General features: G+C 37.0%; 3 protein-coding genes and 1 long non-coding RNA gene across 5 annotated transcripts; 3 read left to right on the top strand and 1 right to left on the bottom strand.

The window, feature by feature from the left end:
• The first annotated feature begins 1662 nt into the window (after positions 1-1662).
• On the top strand, positions 1663-8307 carry LOC113321201 (protein OBERON 4-like). Its single transcript, XM_026569079.1, has 4 exons — positions 1663-1927; positions 2025-2111; positions 2554-6168; positions 7361-8307. The coding sequence occupies exons 3-4, from the start codon at positions 2703-2705 to the stop codon at positions 7954-7956; spliced, it is 4062 nt and encodes a 1353-aa protein (XP_026424864.1). The 5' UTR covers positions 1663-1927; positions 2025-2111; positions 2554-2702; the 3' UTR covers positions 7957-8307.
• Positions 8308-12111: 3804 nt separating this feature from the next.
• LOC113322060 lies at positions 12112-13975 on the bottom strand. The gene is made up of 2 exons (XR_003346934.1): positions 13209-13975; positions 12112-13093 (listed from the first exon to the last, which is right to left on the bottom strand). It is a non-coding gene; the product is annotated as an uncharacterized LOC113322060 (long non-coding RNA).
• A 1799-nt stretch (positions 13976-15774) lies between these two features.
• LOC113322058 (1-acyl-sn-glycerol-3-phosphate acyltransferase 1, chloroplastic-like) lies at positions 15775-18570 on the top strand. Its single transcript, XM_026570072.1, has 6 exons — positions 15775-15969; positions 16515-16763; positions 16914-17108; positions 17206-17612; positions 17703-17804; positions 18021-18570. Exons 2-6 carry the CDS (start codon positions 16658-16660, stop codon positions 18234-18236), a joined length of 1026 nt encoding a protein of 341 aa, XP_026425857.1. The 5' UTR covers positions 15775-15969; positions 16515-16657; the 3' UTR covers positions 18237-18570.
• Positions 18571-18912: 342 nt separating this feature from the next.
• On the top strand, positions 18913-21352 carry LOC113322059 (peptidyl-prolyl cis-trans isomerase FKBP42-like). Of its 2 annotated transcripts, XM_026570073.1 has the most exons (6): positions 18913-19088; positions 19247-19299; positions 19812-19864; positions 20015-20137; positions 20240-20392; positions 20802-21352. In XM_026570073.1, the coding sequence occupies exons 2-6, from the start codon at positions 19281-19283 to the stop codon at positions 21189-21191; spliced, it is 738 nt and encodes a 245-aa protein (XP_026425858.1). In that variant the 5' UTR covers positions 18913-19088; positions 19247-19280; the 3' UTR covers positions 21192-21352. The 2 variants fall into 2 exon arrangements, with proteins under 2 accessions (XP_026425858.1, XP_026425859.1); XM_026570074.1 differs by lacking the exon at positions 19812-19864 and having other exon boundaries at positions 18917-19088; positions 20802-21287.
• Positions 21353-24199: the final 2847 nt, after the last annotated feature.

Here is a 24199-nt window from a genome sequence, read left to right as displayed (position 1 = left end):
GTGGTGGTGTTTTGATGATGGAGAAACTGGTTCTAGTGAAGTGTCAGGTGGACTGGTTGGTATTGCAATGGAATGAATGCAGGAGATGACATTACAGATGTGCAGGTGATAGCAGTGTGGTTGGCATGAGGCAGAGATGAAGGATCTGCGATGGATTGAAGTTATTAAACTATGGAAGTGGAGTTGTTACTAGCACTTGGCCTGGCAGAGAAGGTAGTGAACTGCAGGTGGTCTTGTAACTGCTTACAAGGAAGCTGGAAGGATTTTGCAGTTACAATGGCTGAATGCTCAAGTTGCAGGTTCATGTTACAGGGAGAGAGTAAAACGCTGCGCTGCAGAAATGGAATTGCAGTTGAATTGGAGCTACAGACGCGGGACAAAGAAGATACAGGTGCTGCTGCTGTTGCGCAGTGGCTGTGAACTGAGATTGAATAGTTGCAGCTGAGTTTGGCAAAAAATTCTGTTTTTTTTTTGCTCTGTTTTACGTACTCTGTTTTTTACTCTGTTTTACGTACTCTGTTTTGCTTGCAATTAATTCGTAAAACAGAACAATTAATTCTGTTTTTTTTTATTGTACTCTGTTTTTTTGTTGTACTCTGTTTTTTTGTTTTGCAGATTACTCTTTGTTCTCCAATCCAGTAAACATTTGAAGAAGATACAGACATATTGGTCTGTTCCAATTAATTCATAAAAAATATTCTGGGTGAAATAACCAAATTGGTTATTTAAACAGTATATTTCTGATTTTTGGCTATATAAACAGTATCTAAACCTATAAATCTATTTCACCCAGAAATTCTTGCTTTTGGTCTTTTTGACCAATTTTGTGATGATTATTTGGGGACTTCTTACCCCAGAGAAGTTCATATTTAGTACTCCCTCCGTTCTTTTTTAATAGGCCAGTTTCTATAAATAAAAGTTTCAAAAAAATAGGCCAGTTTCCTAATTGGGAAAGTCAAATGTTATTTTAATTTTTTGGGACCACTTTTCTCTTAACTTTTTTTGATGACAAGTGTCATGTGGACCACTTCACTTTACTTCTTTTGCTAACAAGTGTCATGGGGACCATTTCACTTCACTTCTTTTATTGACAAGTGTCATGAGAACCACTTTCAATGATTAGTTCTCTTAATTTCCTTAAATTTCGCTAAAAACAAAACTGGTCTATTAAAAAAGAATGGAGGGAGTAAAATATTGGAATCTTCTCGTCAAAACAAAACAAAAAAAGAAAATCTTGTATTTCTGGCATAGCTCAGAGATTTTGGATCAGGACTTGTACAAATTGGTTTAAGCACATAATCACAAGTGTCTGGAAGTTGCTCTATAAAAATAGTCGAGATCCAAACACTAAAGAATAGTGAAACTACCGACAGCTCCACGCATATCCAAAACAGACCACACTTAAAGAAAGCTGCCAAACTAATTTTATCCAGTTTTTGACTTCTCAGAATTACATCGGAGAAGTTAATAACATTTTTAGTTTGGATAGAAATCTGATTTCAGTCAAAACGTTAAAAATCAGCTTGGAAAGCAAAGATACTTTGCTCCTTGCTTCTTCTGAAAACTACTTTCTTTCTTTTTTTTGCCAAACACCCTCTTATTAATATGAAATTTAATGTACTAGTACAATTTTAAGCAAACCTGTCTCGAAAACATTACAGGGTCGATCTCTTGATAGGAACACGTTTGGCTCGCCACCATCGACAACGAAATGGTTGTGTGTCCCACCCACCCCATTATTAAATACTACTAGGATTTAGCTATGTTTGTCAAAATGGTTGATGGAAAAACTAAAGGATGACGAATTTCTTTCCCTCCTCCGCCCTGGTACTCTATTTGATCACAAACGACTCCATCGTTGCACTGCAGCAGCTTAACTATCCCAAATCCTCCTGAGTCTGAGTCTTCTGGTAGCAGAATCAAAATGGTATTGAAAATTTCTGGCAAAATGATTCGAGCCTTTCGTTTACTTTTGTTTACGAGATTTATTATCATCTTCTGGTCAATCTTCTTTTTTTTTGCAGGCAGAAAGAGTATTTTTCTTATAAAGTTTCAATGAAGCCAATAATACATCAACACAACTCATTTCAAGTTTCATAACAGGCGAAAAGGTCAGTTGTTTTTACTTGAGTTATGTTATTGCTGGGGCATCACAAATCACTATCATTAAGATTGAATTTAGTTTCCTTTGATTTCTATATTCCAATGAACAAATCTCAAATTCATAACCCGATACCTAATTACAATGAAAAATAAAACAAATTACAAATTAATCCGTGGGAGCTGATTTTTCTTAAACCTAATTATATTCATTTGTATGTTACAGATTTCTTTATTCCTGATTTCCCCTTTTATGTTATTCAGAAAGATCTTGTTAGGTTTTATCGTGAGTGTTGCCAATTTGTAAAATGAGAAATTTCATTCTACTTGATTTGGGATCATAATGGGTCATGTGATCTACTGTCAGCTGTTAGTATCTCTTTTTATGATTCCCTGCAGTTTAAGAATTGTTCATCATCTTAGTAATAATGTCATGTAATTTGTTTATTTCAGGTGTGGTGATTTATGTGCCTGGACTTTACTTGCAGGTCTTAGGTTGGAGTGGAATCAGTTGTATAATTTGACCTTATTCATAATATCAATCTCTTATATCAAATGCATAGAAATTTTCAAACTTAACTGAGTGCTTCTATCTATTAGAAATGAAGAGATTAAAATCTTCAGATGATGATCTTGATTACGTTTATGGGAGTGATGAAGGAAGAGTTAGAGATAGAAGAAGAAGGGATCAGGATCTTGGTCGGTCGTCATCACTTAGAAAATCGTCATCGCTCAGAAAACTTTATGATAATGGACGAAAAGGATTATCATCTTCTTCCTCAAAGGGTAGGTCTATAGATGATGGACGCAAAGTTTCTAGATCTTTTAAAGAACGAACAAATCATGATTCTGATGGTTTCAACCATACGAGCAGTAAAAAGAACTTTGATAGATACAGAAATTGTAGTGATAGGGACAATGAGAGAGACAGATATAGAGGATCTCCAGTTTCTTCACCTGAAAATGTTTGTGCTGGCGGAGATAGTTCTCATTCTTATCGATCAGATAGTATTTTTGGGTTTACAAGTGACCATCCAAAAGGAATTAGGTCAAAAAGAAATCGATTACGGATAGAAGGAGGCGTTTCATCTAGACAAGAAGAAACCAATGTCCTTTCATGGCGAAAATCAAATGTAAACAAAGATTCTGATGCAGTTCCAAGACATTCTTCAGATTTGAATAGAGGAACTAAAAACAGTCAGATTGCTTCCGAAGATAGAGTAAATGTGAATTGTGAGAAGTGGTTGTCAATAGATGTTGTTGAATGTCCGCAGGGTTCGTTGAGAGATGTTGTTAAATCTCCAAAGCGATCGTCGAGAGATGTTATTAAATCTCCGCAAGGATCCTCGGCAAATGCTGTTAATTCTCCGAAGGGATCGTCGAGAGATGTTACTAAATCTCTGCAGGGATCATCAGAAAATGCTGTTAAATCTCCGCAGCGGTCGCTAACAGTTGTTATTAAATCTCCACTGGGATCATCAACAAATGTTGTTAAATCTCCACATAAAACGTTGAGAGATGTTACTAAATCTCCACAGGGATCGTCTGCATATGCTGTTAAATCTCCGCAGGGGTCGCTGGCAAATGCTGTTAAATCTCCACAGGGGTCATTGAAAATTGTTTTTAGATCTCCACTGAGATCATCGACAAATGTTGTTAATTCTCCACGGGGATCATCAACGAATGTTGTTAAGTCTCCTCCAAGGTTGAAAGAATCAAGTTGTGAGCAACCCAAGAGTGTGGAAATGAAGAAGAATGATGAAGTACGGAGTGAGAGTGGTAATAGCAGTGAAAGGGAGGAAGGGGAGCTGGAATCTATACCTGAAAGTGAATCCATAAAAAAGCCTAAACCCCCTGAACCAGAACAAAAACTACTACCTAGATGTATACCTGAGATTCTTGTTGCAGATAACTCCAAGAACCAGATTGATCCAGACATAACAGACTCAGAATCTACGTTGGGAGATACGTCAGAAGGCACTAGTGATGTTAACTTAAAGGAAGAAATTCCAGGGTTGTTTACATGGCCTTGTACTGTGAGGGAAATAGGTGTGTTACCTTATTCTGATAGCAATTCCGTTAACGGAATTGGTGGGAGTAGAGAAGAAGACGAAGAAAAAGCAGTTGAGTTGGAAGGAAGTGTGATCCCAGAAATTGAGTGTGTACCCACAACAAATGGAAAACTTAAAAACCCGGATAAAGAGATAGAAAATGAAGGGGAAAGTACGATGAAATTGTTGCCGTTCAAGGAACTACAGAGTGTGGGGACAATTGTTGATCTAGAAATCAAGGCTGAGGAGGTGAATTTGGTCGGTTCAGTTAACGAAGCTGCAGTGGAAAACAGAGCGCCTGATGTAACACTGACGCTTATAAACGACACCATTGACAAAGGTAAGAGTTTGGCAGTTTCTCCTTCAGTTGAAGCTACTAATATTCATAAAGTTGGTCGGTGGACGGAAAGGGATTTGCTGTCTTCCAGAGATGATGCTGTGGAGGGACCGAGTAGTAGGGGTTTTGAGCTGTTCCCCAGCCCTCTTGTTAATAAACATATAAATGAGAAGCTGAAAAGTGAGCCACTTGAGCTTTGCTTAGGGTTGCCTAGTGTTTCATTACCACTGGCTCCCGTTGATCCAATCCCACATTCTAGTTTGCCTAGTTATCCAAGGAATGCTCAATCTTTTCCAACCACATTACATCAAAGCTCTGATGCATTTACAACATCAATGTCCATTTCTGGTTCTCAGACGTTTCTTCACAATCCAAGCTTTTCAATGACCCATAATTCCCTTGACTATGAACAATCTGTTGGAAGCCATCCTATCTTTCAAAGGGTTGATCAGGCTTCTCCCAGCACATGGCGGGAACAGTATTTATTTGATCCTAAACGAAAGGAAGTTCCGCTTTATCACAGAATGTTACTGAGTGGAAATGGTTCACCTCATGGACCTCAAACATCCCAAGGCAATTTGAATCCTCAAGAATCACGGCGACAGAAGCATAAGGTTTCTGAGTGGAGCAGCAGCAGAGTACCTGTTTGGCTGGATCCACAATCAAGTCTGTCGAGACAGTTATCTGGATTACAGTCAAGACAGCATCATGATGCAAGGCTTACCGGCAGTATGGGTTCTCAAAACACCAGGTTAGAGTATAGTAACAAAAAGCGTTTACTGAGAGAAACAAGTAGTCGTAGTGTAATCAGAAGTGATAGGCAAAGGGAGTTCGAACAGAAGCTTGTGATGAATGGAACCTGTTTTGGCGAGAAGATCATTGCCATGATAGTTTCAGAGCCTATACAAGTGATGGCTAGTAGATTTCCCGAAATGACAGAGCAGTCTATAGCATATTTAAAGAATATCGCATATGAAATGATGATGCATAAAGATAAGTATGGGCCGTTACAGAAAGTACTCCAGAAGAGGTCTGATATTACATTGGAGACACTATTAAAATCCCATCGTGTTCAGTTGGAGATACTGGTGGCTCTTAAAACTAACGTGCACGATTTTCTTCAGCTTTCTAATGACATGCCTATTTCTGATTTAGCTGATATTTTTCTCAATATGAAATGTCGAAACCCTGCTTGTCGTAGTCTGATTCCTGTAAATAAGTGTGATTGCAAAATCTGCTTGCAGAAGAATGGGTTTTGCAGTGCTTGTATGTGTCTTGTGTGCTCAAAATTTGACATGGCATGGAATACCTGTAGTTGGGTTGGCTGTGATGTGTGCTATCATTGGTGTCATACGGATTGTGCACTAAGAGAATCTTTTATAAGGAACGGGCGGAGTGTCACTGGTGGTTATGGAGGGACAGAGATGCAATATCATTGTGTTGCCTGTGATCATCCTTCTGAGATGTTTGGCTTTGTTGAAGAAGTATTCAAAACTTGTGCCAAGAAATGGGAAGCCGGGACGTTTTCCAAGGAACTCAAACATGTGAAGAGAATCTTCGCTACCAGCAATGATTGGCGTGGGAGAAAAATGCATGACATTGCCAGTCGCCTGTTGCCAAGACTGGAAAATAAGTCCAATCTTTCCGAGGTCTACAGTTTTATTATGAGGTTCTTGACTGGTAATCTCTCCACTTTTACTTGTTGGACTCTACTTTAGATAATGCTGGATCCATATGCAATGTTTTTCAGTTGGATGCTTTGCATGCTTCCCATGGTTCTAAAACTCCTTGTTATGTATTATTTATTTTTTTGGGCATTTTCATAAATGTCCTTATATGCTACTTAAAACAACTCCAAACAAGAAAGAAGGTAGGAAGAAAAATCACAAGGAATTGTATACCTATGTCATAACTGGGTCTGTTTGTTGTGTCCATCCATAATTTGAACTTCGTTCTTGTTCAAAGTAGCTGGATAAGATTTTTCCTACTAACCAGAGAACCCAGTGTTATTCACAAGTGTTTGCTTCCAGACATCCATGAAGTTCAGTTCTCTAAGCCATCTGGTTCATCTTTTTCTCAATAGTTATGTATTTGGAGTTGTCAATTAAAGCTAGAATAATACCACATTACTGAAAGATAAGCTATCATATGGGTTTACCAACATAATATCTCCAAGTACGATTGTACATGTATCCCCTTCATAGTCTCATTAGAGCATCCCCTTCATGGTCTCATTAGAGCATATATGTGTGGAGAAGGATATTCTTGTACTTTGTTGTGCCTCCAACCAGCCAAGCAGTTTGCTGCGAATTTCTGTGGACGGCTTTTTGGTACTTTTTGTTGTTGCCAGAGAATGATTGATTATTTTTAAATTCTTGGAACATAGTGTTGCTTAAAGCTACTTTTTATGAATTGGTTGTATTTTTTCTTCGTGTGTTCAGTATGGTGTGTGAAACAAATGGGATTAACTTCTAAATTCCTAATTGTAGTTCTGTAAAATCCATTATGAGAAGCATTTCTTCTTTTCTTAAGCAACTCCAAAAGGGTTTATTGATAATTAATGAGTATAACAAAAAGGAGGGGCGTAAGAGCCTAAACCCCTAGAAAAGAAACAGACATTATACAAACCTGTAAGCAGGTAAAAATGGGTGCAAACTTTCATGTGAACTGCTTGTTGTTTTGACACTATTTAATGTTAGCATTGAGTTATTTGTTTGTGCAGATCATTAAAGTACTTAATTCTTATATAACTTTTGCTTCAAGTGAATAAAAACTGATAATTCATACTGATAATAGTACAAATATCGTAGATCCAACTTCTTATATCTAAACTGTGAGGTTGCTGCATTAATGTTTTCTCTTTTGGCCACAGAAATTGATGTGAAGCTGAGCAACAGTTTAACGTTCTCTACAAGGGAACCACCCCTTAAAAACCCAGGAAAAGGGAGTAGCGGCGGGGGTCTCGGTCCAATCCAAGAAGCCGAGTGGTTGGCAGCTTCTGCTCCTATTGAAACGGCTTCTCCTCGTGTAGAAACTGCTTCTAGGGCACATGTAGTTGAGAGTAGAGAAGATTGGAATACTCATATGGAATTAGGAATTAATGCTGATATGAACCCTATCTTAGTCAAGTTAGAGAGCATTCTGCGGATTAAGAAGGCCGAGGGTAAGATGTTCCAAGAACGAGCAGACAATGCAAGAGAAGAAGCTCAAGGCCTAAAACGTGCTGCTATTGCTAAGAATGAAAAGATAGAAGAGGAGTACAGGAGCCGCATAACAAACCTGTGCTTGGTTGAAGCTGAGGAAAGACGGAAACAAAAGCTAGGAGATCTTCAAGTTTTAGAAAGAGAACACCGCGACCTCCTGGATAGAAAAATGAGGATGGAATCTGAAGCCAATGAATTGCTGTTACAGATGAAATCTACAATAAGAAACCTTGTTCATGGTAATGGAAATGATACCAGTGCCTGATAGAGCCTTCTCAGGGATCACGTGATACTTATTATTTATTTTTTGATGACAAGATTTTACATGATACTTGTCGCCTTCTCAAGAAAACCGTAAATATTTCAACTACCGTGGACTTAAGTTTTTACAGGTCGAAATTGTTCGCATCTTTTAGTCTTCTTCATTGCATACACACACCGATACAGCTTTTCAGGTACCATAGGTTATATTGTTCAGAAGTACTATTAGTTTCAGCAGGGTAGAAATCCTTTTCATTATTAACAATGTCTGTACAGAAAAATTTCACTTATGGCCTTAAATGTACTATTTTGATCTCTTTTACTCCAGCAATTTGGAAGGAAAATGTTTTTCTCACTGTTGTATCCTGGTTCTTAACATTTTAAGCATTGTATTTGATTTTTGACACACGAAATGAGTGTTGAAGTGTCCTAGTTTTTATAGTTCTCTTTTCCTTTTTATCGTCTTCCCTTCGACCTTTTTACTGGTTAGTTCCTTGTCCAGGGTCCGGGCCTGGAAAAAAGAAGAATCCTATTTTTGGGCTTAGAAAGTCAAGTTTTTTGGGGGCTTTTTAGGGTCACCAAATATCAATTGGGGACACTCCTCATCATATATTTATATAAAGACTTATATGATCCCGTATGATTTTAGATAATAAAACATGATTAACAAATCGATTAAGACTAATTCACCTCTTTAAGTGAAGTGATGAAACTGAAAATCAAAACAAAAGAAAATCAGAGGGAAAATTGGAATTTTTTTTTTGTAAATGAGTTCAAGCAAAACTTTTGATGTAGGTGACCCTTCATTTTCCAAATATGATAACATATTAATACCCATCAACAACGATCAGTTCTTTGCTGATTTTTCAGAAAATCATGATTTTTTTTCTCAAACTCAAAATAACCCTTATGAACCTTATTATGATTTCGAAGGACCAACCCAAGAAGAAGAAGAAATCGAAGAAACTGATGCTCAAGATTACCAGGTATACCCTCTATTCTGGCTCCAATTTCAGTTCTTAAGCTCAGAATGGGTAGAATTTTCAATTTTTTACTTTCGAAAACCCTAGTTTTCCAGCCGCCAGCTGGGTTACCCAACAAATTGAAGGTGCCGGCTGGGTTTCCCAACCGTTCATAGTTTTACGGATGGATTTCTAAACCGAAATCAGACTCATCCAAAAACAGGGAAATAAACAGCCAAGAAATCCTATGCGTAAACCTTTTACGGATGGGACCATGGGCGGACCCAGCCGTTTATTACCTGACGGATATGATATCTCTAGTCGACCCAGACGTAAATAATATTACGGTTCTAATGTTACCTTTCTACCTAGCCGTTTAGTTACTCACGGCTAGGTATTGAATATCGACCTAGCCGTTTCTGTGTATTTCTTTTATCAAATGATGTGACATATTTAATTTTGTTATAGATTGTACCGTACATTCCGGTGGAAGACCAAGAGGTGGTTATAGAAGACCAACCGCCACCGGTGCAAGTTTCCGAGGACACAAGTGCTCACTATGCAAACAACTATGAGTGGAAACATAAGAAAGATGCAAAGAAGTGGGCTCAAGAACAAGGGATGAAAAATATGTGCATCATAGTCCAGAATAAACAAGTTACTCCCACCAGCTTTCAAATGGTATGCGAGTGTAGTGGAAAGTATGAGAGCCATTGGAAGAAGGGTAGTGAGTATAAGCCAAAAACAACGAGGAAGAGGGCAACGGAGGCGGTGCTAAAAGAGAGGTTCGAAGCATTTGAACGACGTTTAAAGGGCAACGCTAAATTGACAATTGAATATTCGATGAGAATGCCAATATGTGGCTATCTACTCGCCAACGCATTTCAGTGCGTGATTCATTCCATCTCCTATGATAACAATGTTACTTTGAAGGGTGGTGATCATATGAACCTTTGTATGAATGTGGTGTGAACCTTTGTTTTTTGAATGTGATGCGAGCCTTTATTTTTTGAATCACTCATTATAAATGAACATTTTAATCTAGTTGTATCATATGTTTTAAAAAAACTAATTTTGAATCAATCATTATGGCCAGGTTTTACGCTAGCACGACCTAGCCGTTTAATAAAAACGGCTGGGAATACCTGACCGTGAACTAAACAACGGCTGGAAAACATAACCGTTCACAAAGTAACGGCCTGAAAACCCAACCGTGATTACCAATTCACATTACTACATCTGGCAATTCAACCCGTAATGCTCAATGAACTAGTAAATTATTTTTTTCGCAGAATTACGGCTGGGAATCCCACCCGTATTTCTGGGCAATGTCAGGTTTACGGCTGATATTGCTGGACGTAAACTAATATACGGCTAGTAACTCTAGCCGTAACTTCATTTCACGATTGGTTACCCACCCGTTTTTTACTCTGGATTGTTAGTAAATTGCGTTCTCTGATAGATAATTAAAACACTAGTATCCATTCATTCAAGGTACATTAATATCCAATTACTAAAAACAAGCTAAATCCACGAAAATATACTAAATCAAAGTCTTAAATGTTAAAAGCTATGAAGATGGACATACTAAACCAAAGTCTTAAACAAGTACATAAACCACTTATTCACCACGACCAATATTGTAGCGCCCCCTAAGCTAGCAGCTGACTAATCCAAGAGATTAACTAAATAAAGAGGCACTACGAATCTAATTCAAATACTTAAACATTCAATTAAGAAATCTGCTACAAAATTTATCCCAAAACTAACCCCGCTCAAAACATATATAATGAACTTCTCTCAAATGATACATATACAATAGTCAATTGGTTTACAGATACAATAAACAACATAATAAACATAGCAGAAGTTAACTAATTAACGGAGTTAACACTTGTGGCTTTCGCTGCGCAACTCTGATTTGTCTCTGAAAACTGAAAGTGGGAATAATTAACATTTAAGTTCTAAGTAATCATAAACAAGATTAAGAAAAACAATAATGTTTTCTCAGACATTAAGTAGTGACCAAGTCACTGAGATACACAAACACGAATACGGACAAGCTCTTTCTTCAAACAATGTATACTATGATTGTGCAATTCCGAACTCGGAAATCCACACCTAATCGCAAATATGGATGTCGACAATTCAGAACTCGCAAACTGTCGACCAATATATCATAAAAGCTCTAGGTATAAATGTGAAAGAGCATATCCTCACAAAAGTAAACAAACATGTATATGGACAAACTCCTTCTTCAAACAATGTATACTATGGTTGTGCAATTCCGAACTCGCAAATTCACACCTAATCGTAAATATGGATGTCGACAATTCCGAACTCGCAAACTGTCGACCAATATATCCTAAAAGCTCTAGGTATAAATGTGAAGGAGCGTATCCTATATACCACCCGTGGAAATTCTCATTTCCCAAACAATTCATAAAGACAAACAAAGCATTACAATTCCTTTTCAAGCAATGGAAAGATTAAAAGAAATCAACAGAATCATCGTAAAACAAGTTAAACAATGCATAGAACGCACAAACAGAAATACATGAGTTTGTTAAATATAAACCGTTGTAAAGGAAAACAATAATGGTTACCAAAGAGTCAAACGTATTCCCACCTCTTTTGATGACAAGCCACGCCTACCTCGAGATCCACGATCCACTGATTCATCCTTTGAATCGATCGTTGTTAATAACTAACTGTTAATCACACAAGAATTCTAAGATTCTAGCCAAAATGGCTCACACAAATATTATATAAGTCTATCTAATAATTCTAAGCCCACTTATGATTTTATATCATTTATTATCTATCTTTAGCATATCTAAGAGTTTACTAATTCAATTAAATTGGTTTTATAATTCATTAGCTAAATCTTATGAATATCCACAACTTTGTAGAAGAAGCCAAAGGCTAATTCGGACCATAAGGATCCAAACGTCAAACTAAGAAAACTAATTCTAAGCTCAAGTCAACTAAATCGGCCCATTAATCTAAGGCCTGGTCTAATTTGTCAACTAACGGTCAACATCCAAGGTACGGTCAAGGTTAAGTCAACTGGTCAGGTCTCTAGGTCAGATCGCTCAAAAAGAATCAACTCAGTCAATTAAACTGATTCAGGTGAGTCAGGTGAGTCAAAAAGGAAATCTAAGTCAGACTGAATATGTTCAGTCATACAACTAACATTTCAGGACTGAGCCAAAGAACAAACCAAAGCTTCTTACATCTTTACATTCCCATAATCCTCACTACAAACCGACATATACATTTCAACTAAACTTCATGATTTAAATTCAACTACAAACTTAGCTTTACCTGCAAACGCAGTTGCAAGCTTCCACCGAGGAGATTCATTTCAACATACTAATTCAGATTCCTCTTCTCATCTACACTTCAACAATACATTTATTCAACAGAATCCCATAATTCATTATACAATTGTAATTTAAGCATTACCTACCATTGCAGTACCAAGCCATACTCTTCCTACATACACAATTCATCAATTGCAGCCACTTTGTAGAATACTTCAGCTGAACTCTAATCAACACAGTCATTTCTATCAACAACACTGCCAAAACCATATCCTACAGCTCAGCTACAATGTCATAACTAAAACTGCCACCATTACAACATCACCACCAAGACTCACAATACAGCATAAACCTCTCCACCAGATTAACACCACCCCCATGTCAGTTCATTACTACCAACTGTGGTGCAATTCCAAGCTACGCCCACCAACTGGCTCACTCCCAAACAACTTCCACCATTATATACAACAACAATAGCACCAGACTCCAATTCAGATTTAACTTCCTATCCACAGTTTACCCATTAACACCACCAGTTCACTTCCAAACCCATACCCATATCAACCAATCCAGTTCACAACACCTGCAATATCAGTTCACATTCTTTCCATACTTCTTTCACCACAAAAAGATTTTAACACACTTTCACCTACAATTCAAGTTATCCATTTCATATTATGCTCATCCTCTCAACTCAGACAAACATATCTTCATCTCAATTACCTCTACACCTCAGCCCAACAACCATCATCTCAACATTCACCAATGCAATATTCTGTAATGCTCAAGGCTCCATTCTTGTCCTGCACGATCAACCTTCAACAACTACAACTGAGATAACAATAACAATAATCTGCAACACCAGATTCACGGCACAACCATCACAAACTCCAATATTCATTATCATATACATAAGCTCAATAATGAAATTGAATAGTTTTCTTAAATTATCTCAGCAAGACAATTACCTCATATATCCGCCTCTTGTTTGAACCTTACCACTGAATTCATCTTCTTCAAATTGAGTTCATAACTAAAATTACAAACAGGAACCCTAATTCCCAAATCTGCTAAGAACCCTAGTTTCTGATTATTTAAATCTTCAATTTCTTCTTTAAACAACTTCACAGCATCAATCCACCGACTACCCCTTCGTACTTCATCTATTTGATGCTCCAAATCACTATCATATCTACTCAAACCCTAATTCAATTTGGGGAAGAACATCAGGAACCCTAATTCTGCAATTTCTTAATCAATCTTCAGAACAACTCCACAACTTTCATCAAACACCAATTAAAAACAAACCCATCTTCTTACTTCTCCTTAATCACCTTTAATCGAATTGTCGATCAATTATAGAAACCCTAACTTTCTAATTCTTCTCCGAGAACTGAAAATCAACTGTTAATCTTCTTCCTTGATATCAACTCATAATACTCATCACTAATTGCGTAACTTCATCCTCAACACAACTCAAATTCTCAACTGAAATCATTACTCATAAACCCTAGTTTCTTTCTCCAACTCACCCCCTTCTCTCGAATCTGAATCAACTACTGATAACCTCACCATCACAACAACTAATCTGTGATCTCATAACCTAATCTCGTAACATAATTTCATCATTCAAAGCTCTCAGAATCGCCAGACAAAGAAGAACAGGAGAAGAAGGGAAAAGAGAAGAAGAAGAAGAAGAAGAAGAAGAAGAAGAAGAAAAGAGAAAGAAATAGAAAAACTGAATTCTTCGGTCGACTCAGCTGAGGATAAGGTCGACCATATTTGATGACACGCCCACTCTCTTTGACACGTGCAGCCACAAGGGCAACAATACTAAACTACTATTTTACCCTCTGAAAACCAATTGATAAATTCTCTCAATCCGGTATCCGAATGATACGTTCGAGTAATTCATTTCGGGTAACTTTTCAAAATCTATCCAACGGTACTAGTTTCGCATCTACGTCGTTTTTATATTAGTTCCTATTAATTAACGTTCGTGTTACATTAATCGAGTTATTATCGGTTAATTTGTCATTTGATCGGTCTAATAGCGTTGACGAGCTTGAGGGTCCTTACAAATATTCTTGGGAACATCGTCGGAAGATGATGAATAAGAACTTTGGGGACAACAAGAACCACTCATCCAATCATCCTCGTCGTCAGTATATAAATCATCCCTCGTTGGATTATGTAACTCCTGAAGCCTGAGACGCAGTGTTTTTTGTTAGTTGCATCCAAATATAAGACCTCCTTAATGTTATGTTGTATTCCCCTGGTTATCCACTTAGCTCGCTTAGCCATCATCGTAGCAATGTCACACATTGGAATTTCCTGGGCTTCTTTTTCCTTTTGAGGGTTCCTAAAAATTGTGAAAAACAAATTAGAGTTATACAATTACGGTTAGGAACTAACAAAAACCCATCCGTGGTAACAGTATCGGCTGGGATGACTGAGAAATCCTAACCGTAAATAAAGTCTCGGCTATAAACAATGTACACGACCTAGACGTTTACGCGATTACGGCTGGGAAATGTTCCCCTACCTAACCGTAATTTCTAAATCGACTAGGAAACATGGATAACGGCCAAGAACTACTGGTTACGGTTAGGAAATTTCCATCCGAAAACACTCAACTATGAAATGACATCAGCTAACACAGGGATTTTTACGGTTGGGAAAGTCCCATCCGTGTAAACATATAACGGTTGGGATATCAAAATTTCCTAACCGTTTAATAGGTTAACGACTGGGAGTTCGTGATGTCCCAACCGTTAGGTTGTAATGACGGCCAGGACGATATGATATCCCAGCCATAAACCCTTCAGAAATGAATTTTGAAATACCCTAAAATCATCAATCGAACTTATTTTTTCAATCTAATGATAAAATAACTTGTGGGTTTTTCGATTCTTACCTTGTAGGAGTCATTTGTGGAGGATTTGCAGGTGTTTGAACAAATTGGTTCACCACATAGGGATTTAGTGTTTGGAGAGATTGGTTCACTACATCTCCATTAAGAGGAACATCAATAACTTGCCATGTTTCGGAATCAGGGTTCAATAGGCCGGATCTTGTCACTCTTGGTCTTGCTGCCATCTTGAGAATCAATGGAGAATAAAAAGTTTTTGATTTTGGTTTTTGAGAGTTTTTGAGAAGATGAAGTAGAATAGAGGAAATGAATAGGGAGAGGGTTAGGATTAGAGGAGAGGGTAAATCAGACTTTTAAGTCAGTTGAATCTCCCCCCATCTAGTTTTTGGCTCCCCAAAGTATTTAAGCCCCTAAAATGGTCAAAAGACCTTGACTCTCTAAGTCCCAATATGAGGATTCAAAAAGAAAGGTGGGGCACAAATGGAATAAAAATAAAATATCAGGGCAAAATTTGTAAAATTAAAATCATCCATCTTACATCCATTAGATTTTGTTTACCAAAGCGAGTTGACTATTAACATCCAACGGTCAAGGTTGGCTTGGCTGGGATCCAAATTCCAATTAAGTTTTACCTGGTGCCCAGTAAACAGTAAAACCCCATTCCCATCCATTTCTCTGTTTATGTCTACTCGAATATTGCAGAAGCATCGGAATTGGAGAAATCCCTAGAAATCTCTGCCCTAAATTACTACTCTCATATATCTCAATAGAAGCCGAGTTCTTTTAATTCGATAGAGATATACTCGGATTTCTATTTTTATTTCAAAGACTTCGGAATTGTATCTCGTTGTTCTACTGTAAGTAATTCGTCTCATTCATTGCTTATTACAGAATTACCTTTGCAATTAGATTTCAATTTCTTGAATGAATGATATTGGATAGCGTCTGTAATTTAGGTATTGTCGTTTTTTTTGTTTTTTTTTGAGTTTTTCTTGAATTTATTAATGTCATGGTGATTTTGTTTGTTAATAGTTAATGGTAATATGGTTAGATGCTCAGTTGGTAGCAGTACTGACACCAACTTAATGATTTTACTTGAAGAGTAAACTGACTGTCAAAGAGAACTTTCTGTAGAAAGTTTCGTGCGACCTAACCTATTAGTGGTATTCTGGCAGTCATAGTAGCCTTAGCATCTATTTGAACATTATCTGTCTAACTTTGGTATTGAAGTGGTTGTACATCAGTTCAACTGATTTTCAATGGGTATTAGAATTGTTTGTTTTTTCATATAGGGATTAGTGAATTACCTGTTTGTAGTTAACAATATTAGCATTGATAAGCTAATTACTTAAATAACATCTCTATTCTTACACCCCTAGCATTTTCATCTTTGTGCAAACAGATTTGTGACTAGCGATGACTATTAGGTAATGTAACTTGAAGCTGTACGAAGGAAGAAGTTACTTCTCAATCATATGTCTGCGCTGGATTTTCCTCTTTCTTACCCATGAATTTGTAATTCAGTATCTACTTCGCAGTAACAGAATGGAAGTTCTTTCATGTTTTACACCTTATTCTTCTTCTTCATCTCTCCATCATGTTTCATTCAAGTTCATGCGTTCTCCACCTAAGCCAAGTACATATTCAGCTGGTAATGATAAGCATTTCTTTTACCGTAGTTTTTTCTTTGTTATCTTCTTGTTTCCTCTAATTATACTTCTCATATATAAATGTCCGTTCCTTTTCCTCTGTTCACTGTAAAAAGTAAACTTGTTTTTCTGTTCTCTCTTAATTTTACCAGTTGCTCGTATGAACACTTGTGGACTTCCAAAGAAAAGTTTAGTCATTGCAAGGCTCCAATTGGACCGCAGAACTGATTTCATTGGACTAAATAATGGGATGAATTTGCAAAAGCAATGTCAACTCCTGAGAAATATTGTTGTCAGATCCGAACTTGCTGGAGCTGGGTCTCACAGTGCCGCGTATCCGACAGCTGGTTTGACCTCAACCTTGTTCTGCTGCGATTTTGTTTCTGATTTTTATTTTGTTCATCCAATTACGAATTGAAACACTTCCTTTCTTCTGATTGTCAGAGTTCCAATTGGGATCCAAAATCAGAGGACTTTGTTTTTATGTTGTAGCTTCCTTGAGTGCTGTTGTTCTTTTTGTGTTGATGGCTGTTGGACATCCTTTAGTTATGCTTTTTGATCGACATCGAAGAACTTGGCATCACCTTATTGCTAAGATTTGGGCAAGTATAACAGGATATCCGTTTCTGAGTGTTGAATTTGAGGGTTTAGAGAATCTGCCTGCTCCTAATACCCCTGCTGTTTATGTGTCCAACCACCAAAGCTTCTTGGATATTTATCCTCTTCTGATTCTCGGGAGAACTTTCAAGTTTATAAGCAAGACCTCGATATTTTTATTTCCAATCATTGGATGGGCCATGTACCTTCTAGGCACAATTCCGTTGAAGCGCATGGACAGCAGAAGTCAACTGGTATTTCTCTCCTCTTTTCTGTTGTATTTCATTTTATTTTTCACGAAATGTATGTATGTGATTGAAATTTATCTTAGCGTTCTGATGTAGGATTGTCTTAAGCGCTGTATTGATCTAGTAAAAAAAGGCGCATCCGTCTTTTTCTTTCCAGAGGGTACTCGGAGTAAAGATGGGGCACTTGGTACTTTTAAGGTGAGACCTGTACAGGAATCTGTCTTGCAATTCTCTATTTGCTTATACTGTCGGTCATAAAAACTAACACCAAATTTTCAAACAAGGACTCCCAACATGTATGAGGAGTGCACGACTTTAGAACTCATACTGGTCATCTAAACTTTTTGTGGTTTTTCTTTTTCTCTTGCCGGGGATTTCTTAAGTCTGATTTCTGTTTGTTCTTTTCACGTGTAGAAAGGTGCATTTAGCGTTGCTGCAAAAACAGGAGTCCCTGTTGTACCCATAACTCTAATTGGAACAGGCAGCCTTATGCCAGTAGGAAAAGAGGCCTCACTGCATTCTGGAGTGGTGAAAGTTGTTATTCACAAGCCTATAGAAGGAAACAACCCTGACATATTGTGTGAAAAAGCAAGGAATTCTATCGCAGATGCGCTCTCTCATCGTGGCTAAGAATCGCAGCTTGAAAACATGATATATATTATATGTTTTGGGATACTCACTTCTAACTTCTGCTGCCAAGCAAATTCAGTTTATTTGAAAGGTATAGAAGCCATTTTCATCTTTGGCCAGGAGGTGATAGTTGTCGACTCTCAAATTTTCTCTATTGAGAACAGTAAACACTAGCAACAGTGGGAGATGTAACAAAAAGAGGATTGAAAGGAAATAAAATCAGAAGAAGACTAATTTTGGCTGCATTCTTGCTTTATTTTTGTTAGACGTCTAGTTTTTTTGGTTCATGCTACAAGGATTGAACAATAATTGACGTATCTCTAAACTTTTCTGATTATGGCCATAGTAGTGCTGCCATCTCCTTCAATAGGAGCCGACAATGCAGAACTAAAATTCATGATTCATCTGTTGAATTGTACTTGTGGGGATAACTTCATGAATCCCTCATTTTGAATCCTTCCCACAACCATAATCCTAATGGCGTTAAACAACATATCCATGTAAACTTAAGTATTGGCCTCAAGTTTCATACCCCATGAAACCGCTTCGACATTCAGATCTCTAATTTCAGGGTCATCACTTCAGGCCAATGCTTCAGTTTACATGGAGTCCCTGGCAAATGGTTATTTAGCCCCCACTTAACCAAGTCTTGGTCAGGTCCTCAAGGACCCACGTATAGAAAAATAATACAGGTTTCAGAATTTTCCTTCGAAGGAGAAACCAGGAGGACTACAGGACTCCCCTTCCCGTCTCCTCCTCCTCCTCCTCCCATCATCATCTCGATCTCCCTCCTCCTCCTCCTGTCTTCCAGGCTTCCTGCTTCTTAACGTTCCCAAACACTAAAGTCTTCTGGTAAATTTCACAAAGAGCAAATGGTCTTTGAAATTTCTTTTTCATTTGTTCTTATCTTTTTCAATCACAATTAGACAAAGTAATTATTCATTATCTTCTGATCAATTGTTTTTCTGAGTTGTGATTTTAATGTGACTGGATTTTGACGATCTTTGCAGAAAGGAAAAGAGATTTTTTTTTTTTAATTCGGTGATGAAGGGTGTGCCGGCTGGTAATACATCATTAAAACCCTTGAATTTATTTCGTCAGTGAGGGTATTTTAAACAAATTTGTTTTATGCAATTGTTCTAAATCTCTCCCAATAGGTTTTTCATTTACTCATCAATAATTCGCCTGAAATGGGTTTCGAGTAAGTGTTGAATTAGAAGTGAAACTAGTACAAAATGTTGCTGTAGTGAGAAAATGGATATTTGCAGGTCACTCATCAAGACTGTCAAATGAACTTAAATCCAAAAATCTTGTACTTGCACATAATAACTCGTGCGTTAAACTCATAATCATAAGGTTATCGTTGGCTGGAAATACTGTCTTAATGCATTTTCAATCCTACATATGGCACTCGAAGCTACTGAATGTATATTGTGATGGTGAAAACTGTATTGTGGAATAATTTGTGTATCTGATTGTAGGAATTAGTGTAAAAATTGGTGATGTTTCATTCATGTTACAGATTCAGATGGTGATAATGAAACCATTGCTGACATGCTGCGTTTGTGCATGCAGAAAATCTTTCCCATACCAATTCTAATGCAGACGCCCTTCAAAGACCAAAAAATGTTAGATTTACTAGCCATGGATGCACAATGAGTTTCTGAATTTTGGTTTGCTTGAATCTAGATTGGGATAACAATAGTAACATGGTTTGCAGGTAAACATATTGAGGTCTGTAGGTAGTGATTGCACATGTTTTTTGTACCTTATTTCAGGTAAAACCTCTTAATGATATGAGTGTGGAGGAAAGGATCACAGCTGCAGATCAGAGAAAGATGGTAGGAAATGTCTTTTTCAAGAACGAGAAACTGGAGGAGGCTATGGAACAGTACAAAATGGTTAGTTAATATGATCTTCTCCCTGTCATTTTACTGTCATTCAGTTTATATTTGTTCCAAGTTTGTATAGGAACTTTTTCTGATGTCAATTCATCTTGTCAGGCGATTTCATACATGGGGAGTAATTTTATGTTACCGTTATCAGGGAAGCAACGAGCCATGGTTGTGGATGTGAAGACCCCATGCCACCTCAATATGGCAATGTGTTTAATAAAACTCAAGCGCTATGAAGAGTCGGTGATACATTGCAGCACTGTGAGTTCAATTCTTTCATGGCATTTAAGTTGCTTTAAAGTCCGTGTATCCATTTTAGTTTGTCACTAGAGTGGCACCTTACAATGGTTTAGAATTACTTCAGTCCCTTTTTCTTAAATGTATTATGCTGCAACCATCATAGGATATCCTGTTTACACCACATATGGAGATGCTTCGAGATGGCCATGGACTTAAATTTGATATACACCCTGATCAGATGAACCTCATAGAAGTTTGATCCTTTGGCATGACCTCGTATGATCTTATTCTCATGCGAAATTATCCATGCACAATATTACATTCCTTGTTTCTGTTTTGTCTACTATTCATTTTCGTGACAGTTGTATTCACATGACTACTCCTTCCGAGGGCTCTAAAAGTCTAAGTAGGTTTCATTTTTGGGATTCAGGTGTTGACTGAGGATGAAACGAATGTAAAAGCATTGTTTAGGCGAGGAAAAGCTAGGGCGGAACTCGGGCAAACAGATGCTGCCAGGGATGACTTCCTCAAGGCTCGTAAATATGCACCTGAAGAGAAAGCAATAGCCAAGGAATTACATTTGCTTGTTGAGCAAGAGAAAGCTTTTAAACAGAAGCAAAAAGATTTCTACAAGGGTATCTTCGGGCCGAGCCCTGAAAAGAAAGAGATTTCATCTGAACAAATGATTGAAAATATATCAGAATTTGCAGCTGGACCTAAACTTAAAAGGAGATGGCAACAACAAGAACAGCCATTGTATTGCAGGAGCTTCACAATCATTGATTGCGAGTTGGAAAATGAGGATAAGAAAACTGTATAATAACAGGGAGTAAATGTATGTATCACTTCATTCTCTCCCGAGGCTAAAAACAGAAGCTCGGTATTCTTCTCATCTCTCACTGTTGTACATTTGTAAGTGTACACATGTTGGTTCCAAATAATTTAAATCCAGTTAATATAATGATGTGTTCGAGTACCCAACACCTTTAGCTTTGACTGAATTTTATTTGCACTTGATTAACCAAAATCTATGTAGAAGTCTCATCATAATGATTTTATGATCCCAGATTTGATGAATGTAACAGTCCTCACTTTGATTAACCGATGTTGGTCATTCATTTGGAGATCAAAGATTTAGAGTGTTTCTAGAAGATGACTGCAGAAACTGTTTGGATTGAGTGTTTGATGCTCTCAAGCATTACATTAGTAAGTAAAAGCCTGAACCCTGAAGCTATGGATTGATTTTTGATTACCATTTTCGGTAAAACAGAAAAGCTTAATTGAGTTATTGTTCAAGATGGAGCAGAATAACTTAGTACTTGTAGAATATCTATATACACCTTAAATTTATTATTACAGATTGTTTACCAAAGTGAAAAGCAACACAGAGAAAAGAATACAAGATGAGCCCATATTCTTCAAACAGAAACTGTGATCTTAGTTTACCAGGGATTTTTAAGCATTGAACTCCAAAGACAGTAAGCACAGACAAGTTTTTGAGAAATGTAAACATACACAGCAAATGATAAAGACATCAGCAGAACATCTTTCCAATCACCCTTCTCTTTAGGACTCATTGTTTCTTTCAGTTCCCTCCCAATCTTCACAAAATCAGCGTAAATTCTCGGTAACGATTGTTTATTTTCCTTCGATTTCTCACTCTTTTTCTCTTTTGGATCTGAAAAACCGATTGGTTCACCACACACACAAGAAAATGAAACATGGGTTCTTGAATTGGATCTCATGGAAGGAACTAAGATATTTTTGGTATAAATTCTAGAATGTGGGAGTGATGATAATGAAGCCATTGAATAAACAAAAAAAAATGCAATGGAGCTTACTGATATGGTTGGTTTTAGTTATGCACTGATGTAGGAGTTTGATTTTGTGAGAAGATTCTGATTTATTTCTGAAAAGAGACGTGGAAGTTTCATGTTTGACTCATTGTGTAAATAGATTAGACAACTGATAACCAACCAAAAAAATTTGTAAGTTGCTGTTGTAGAAAATATCTTCTATATTTGACTATGAAAGTCTTGTTTTCTGGTGGGGAGATCTGACAAAAAAGTGAAAAATGGATAAGAAAACCAAAATATCTGTGTGGGTGTTACTAGTTTTTTTTTTTTAAAAATAGGCAAAAAATACTTGGATGCTTTACTGACCTACCTGAACCTGAAGAACATAACTGATTCGATCAGACATAAAATTAAACGGCCATAGTTTAGGTTTAGCCGGTCAACACTGTTTGACCTATTTGTAAGCCCTATATATTTACCACGGGCACCTCTCGCTTAAAATATAAAAAGGGTATCCCTATTGAGGGTTGCCCGATACAAAACATAGCCCCTCCTTAAAACTCGATTTTTTTCCCCATATCTCCCTTATCAGATTTTTGCTTTGTTCATCGAGTTCCCAGGAAACCGCTTCATCAGTCGACAAAGTGAGAAACAGGATGGTAAGGCCTTACACAGTGAAAGGTGGAGTTGAGAGAAAGAAGAAATATACGATGATGCTGATATTGAAGCAACAATATCAACCTTAGAAAATAATACTTACAAAGAAGAACAAAAAGAAATAGATACATAGGAAACAACCACGGAGAGTGAACTTGCTGGTATTCCGATCGCACCTCCTTCTGATAAAAAGTCCAAGTCTGGGATTTTTTTCGCTTCTTTGGAAGTTTCCAGAGTTGGAAAGGTAATATTTAGGGGTTTAGTCACTTTAAGGGGTTTAGTGTCTGTCTTTGATTTTTGGTTATTTGGATATACTGACTAAGTTTTGTTGGAAAACGATTAATAAAAAATAATTTTTTAAAGTTTTAATAAAAATTATAATGTATTGTTTTCTTTTGTGAATGAAACTTATTAGTCCCACATTATGGAGTTTCCAATTTTTAGTAGTTTTAAGAAACTATATAAACCTTTTAGTCCCACATTATGGAGTTTCCAATTTTTAGTAGTTTTAAGAAACTATATAAACCTTTTAGTCCCACATCGGGAAGTTTTTCTTCTTAAGTTGTATTTGTCAATTATATAAACAAATTCACTACTTTTGTAAAATCTATGGGAAAGGGGTTGCTCTATATTTAGAGGGACCCCAAAGGGAAAAAACATTTTATATTGTTTTCTCAAGTGTTCGAGATTTTCCTTTATGGTTTTTTCGGAGTTGCCAAGCTCAAGTTGAGCATCTACTACATATGCTAGTAGTAGGTATAGTAGGGTGTTTTATCCTGGATATATCCGTTCTGTGAGGGCTATAGCATCACTCTTGAGTGTTGAACACGTGACTCACTATGTTTTTCCAAAGTTTTGCCTTGTTGCTGTTGCGGAGATATGGGGAGCTTGTCCGTTTCATCAAATCGATCACTTCCATTATAAAGGAGCTAAGTATCAATAACTTTTGCTTATTTGATTTTTCCTTGTTTTTGATTGCACCCAACAATCTTAAAACATTATAATTTGTAATAATCGAAAATGGTTGGTTGGTTTGTGAATCATGGATGTTAATTGTGGAGTGAAAAACAAAAACGAATTTTTGGTCAGCTGTATAGTTTCTAGTTTATCTCTTAACCTAGAAGGAAATTCGATGAACCCTTTTGACACAACATAATAGACATCCTTATAGTTACCCACGTAAAATTTCAGAATTTTTGGAGTTGTAAAAGTATTTTTTTGATATTTTACAAAAAAGAGAAACATTCCTGAAAAATTCTGACGGGCAGAATTTTGTTGTTAACTAAAGTAGTTTTTATGGGGTAACCATGAGTTTTTTGATATGGTGGTTCAAACGAAGTTTATAAATATAAATATTATCTTGAAAACTCATATT

This window comes from Papaver somniferum, chromosome 11 (genome assembly GCF_003573695.1).
Source record: "Papaver somniferum cultivar HN1 chromosome 11, ASM357369v1, whole genome shotgun sequence".
Lineage (NCBI taxonomy): Eukaryota > Viridiplantae > Streptophyta > Magnoliopsida > Ranunculales > Papaveraceae > Papaver > Papaver somniferum.
Note: the sequence above shows the minus strand (reverse complement) of the source record. Positions and strands in the feature narration are given on the sequence as shown.

Bases quoted from the DNA above. Each gene is read 5' to 3' on its own strand.
- LOC113322058 (XM_026570072.1), top strand. From the start codon at position 16,658: ATGGAAGTTCTTTCATGTTTTACACCTTATTCTTCTTCTTCATCTCTC. The intron at 17,109-17,205 runs GTTTGACCTCAA...TCTGATTGTCAG, and splicing joins TGCCGCGTATCCGACAGCTG to AGTTCCAATTGGGATCCAAA. The intron at 17,613-17,702 runs GTATTTCTCTCC...GTTCTGATGTAG, and splicing joins TGGACAGCAGAAGTCAACTG to GATTGTCTTAAGCGCTGTAT.
- LOC113321201 (XM_026569079.1), top strand. From the start codon at position 2,703: ATGAAGAGATTAAAATCTTCAGATGATGATCTTGATTACGTTTATGGG. The intron at 6,169-7,360 runs GTAATCTCTCCA...TTTTGGCCACAG, and splicing joins TATTATGAGGTTCTTGACTG to AAATTGATGTGAAGCTGAGC.
- LOC113322059 (XM_026570073.1), top strand. The intron at 20,138-20,239 runs GTTAGTTAATAT...TCATCTTGTCAG, and splicing joins CTATGGAACAGTACAAAATG to GCGATTTCATACATGGGGAG. The intron at 20,393-20,801 runs GTGAGTTCAATT...TTTGGGATTCAG, and splicing joins CGGTGATACATTGCAGCACT to GTGTTGACTGAGGATGAAAC.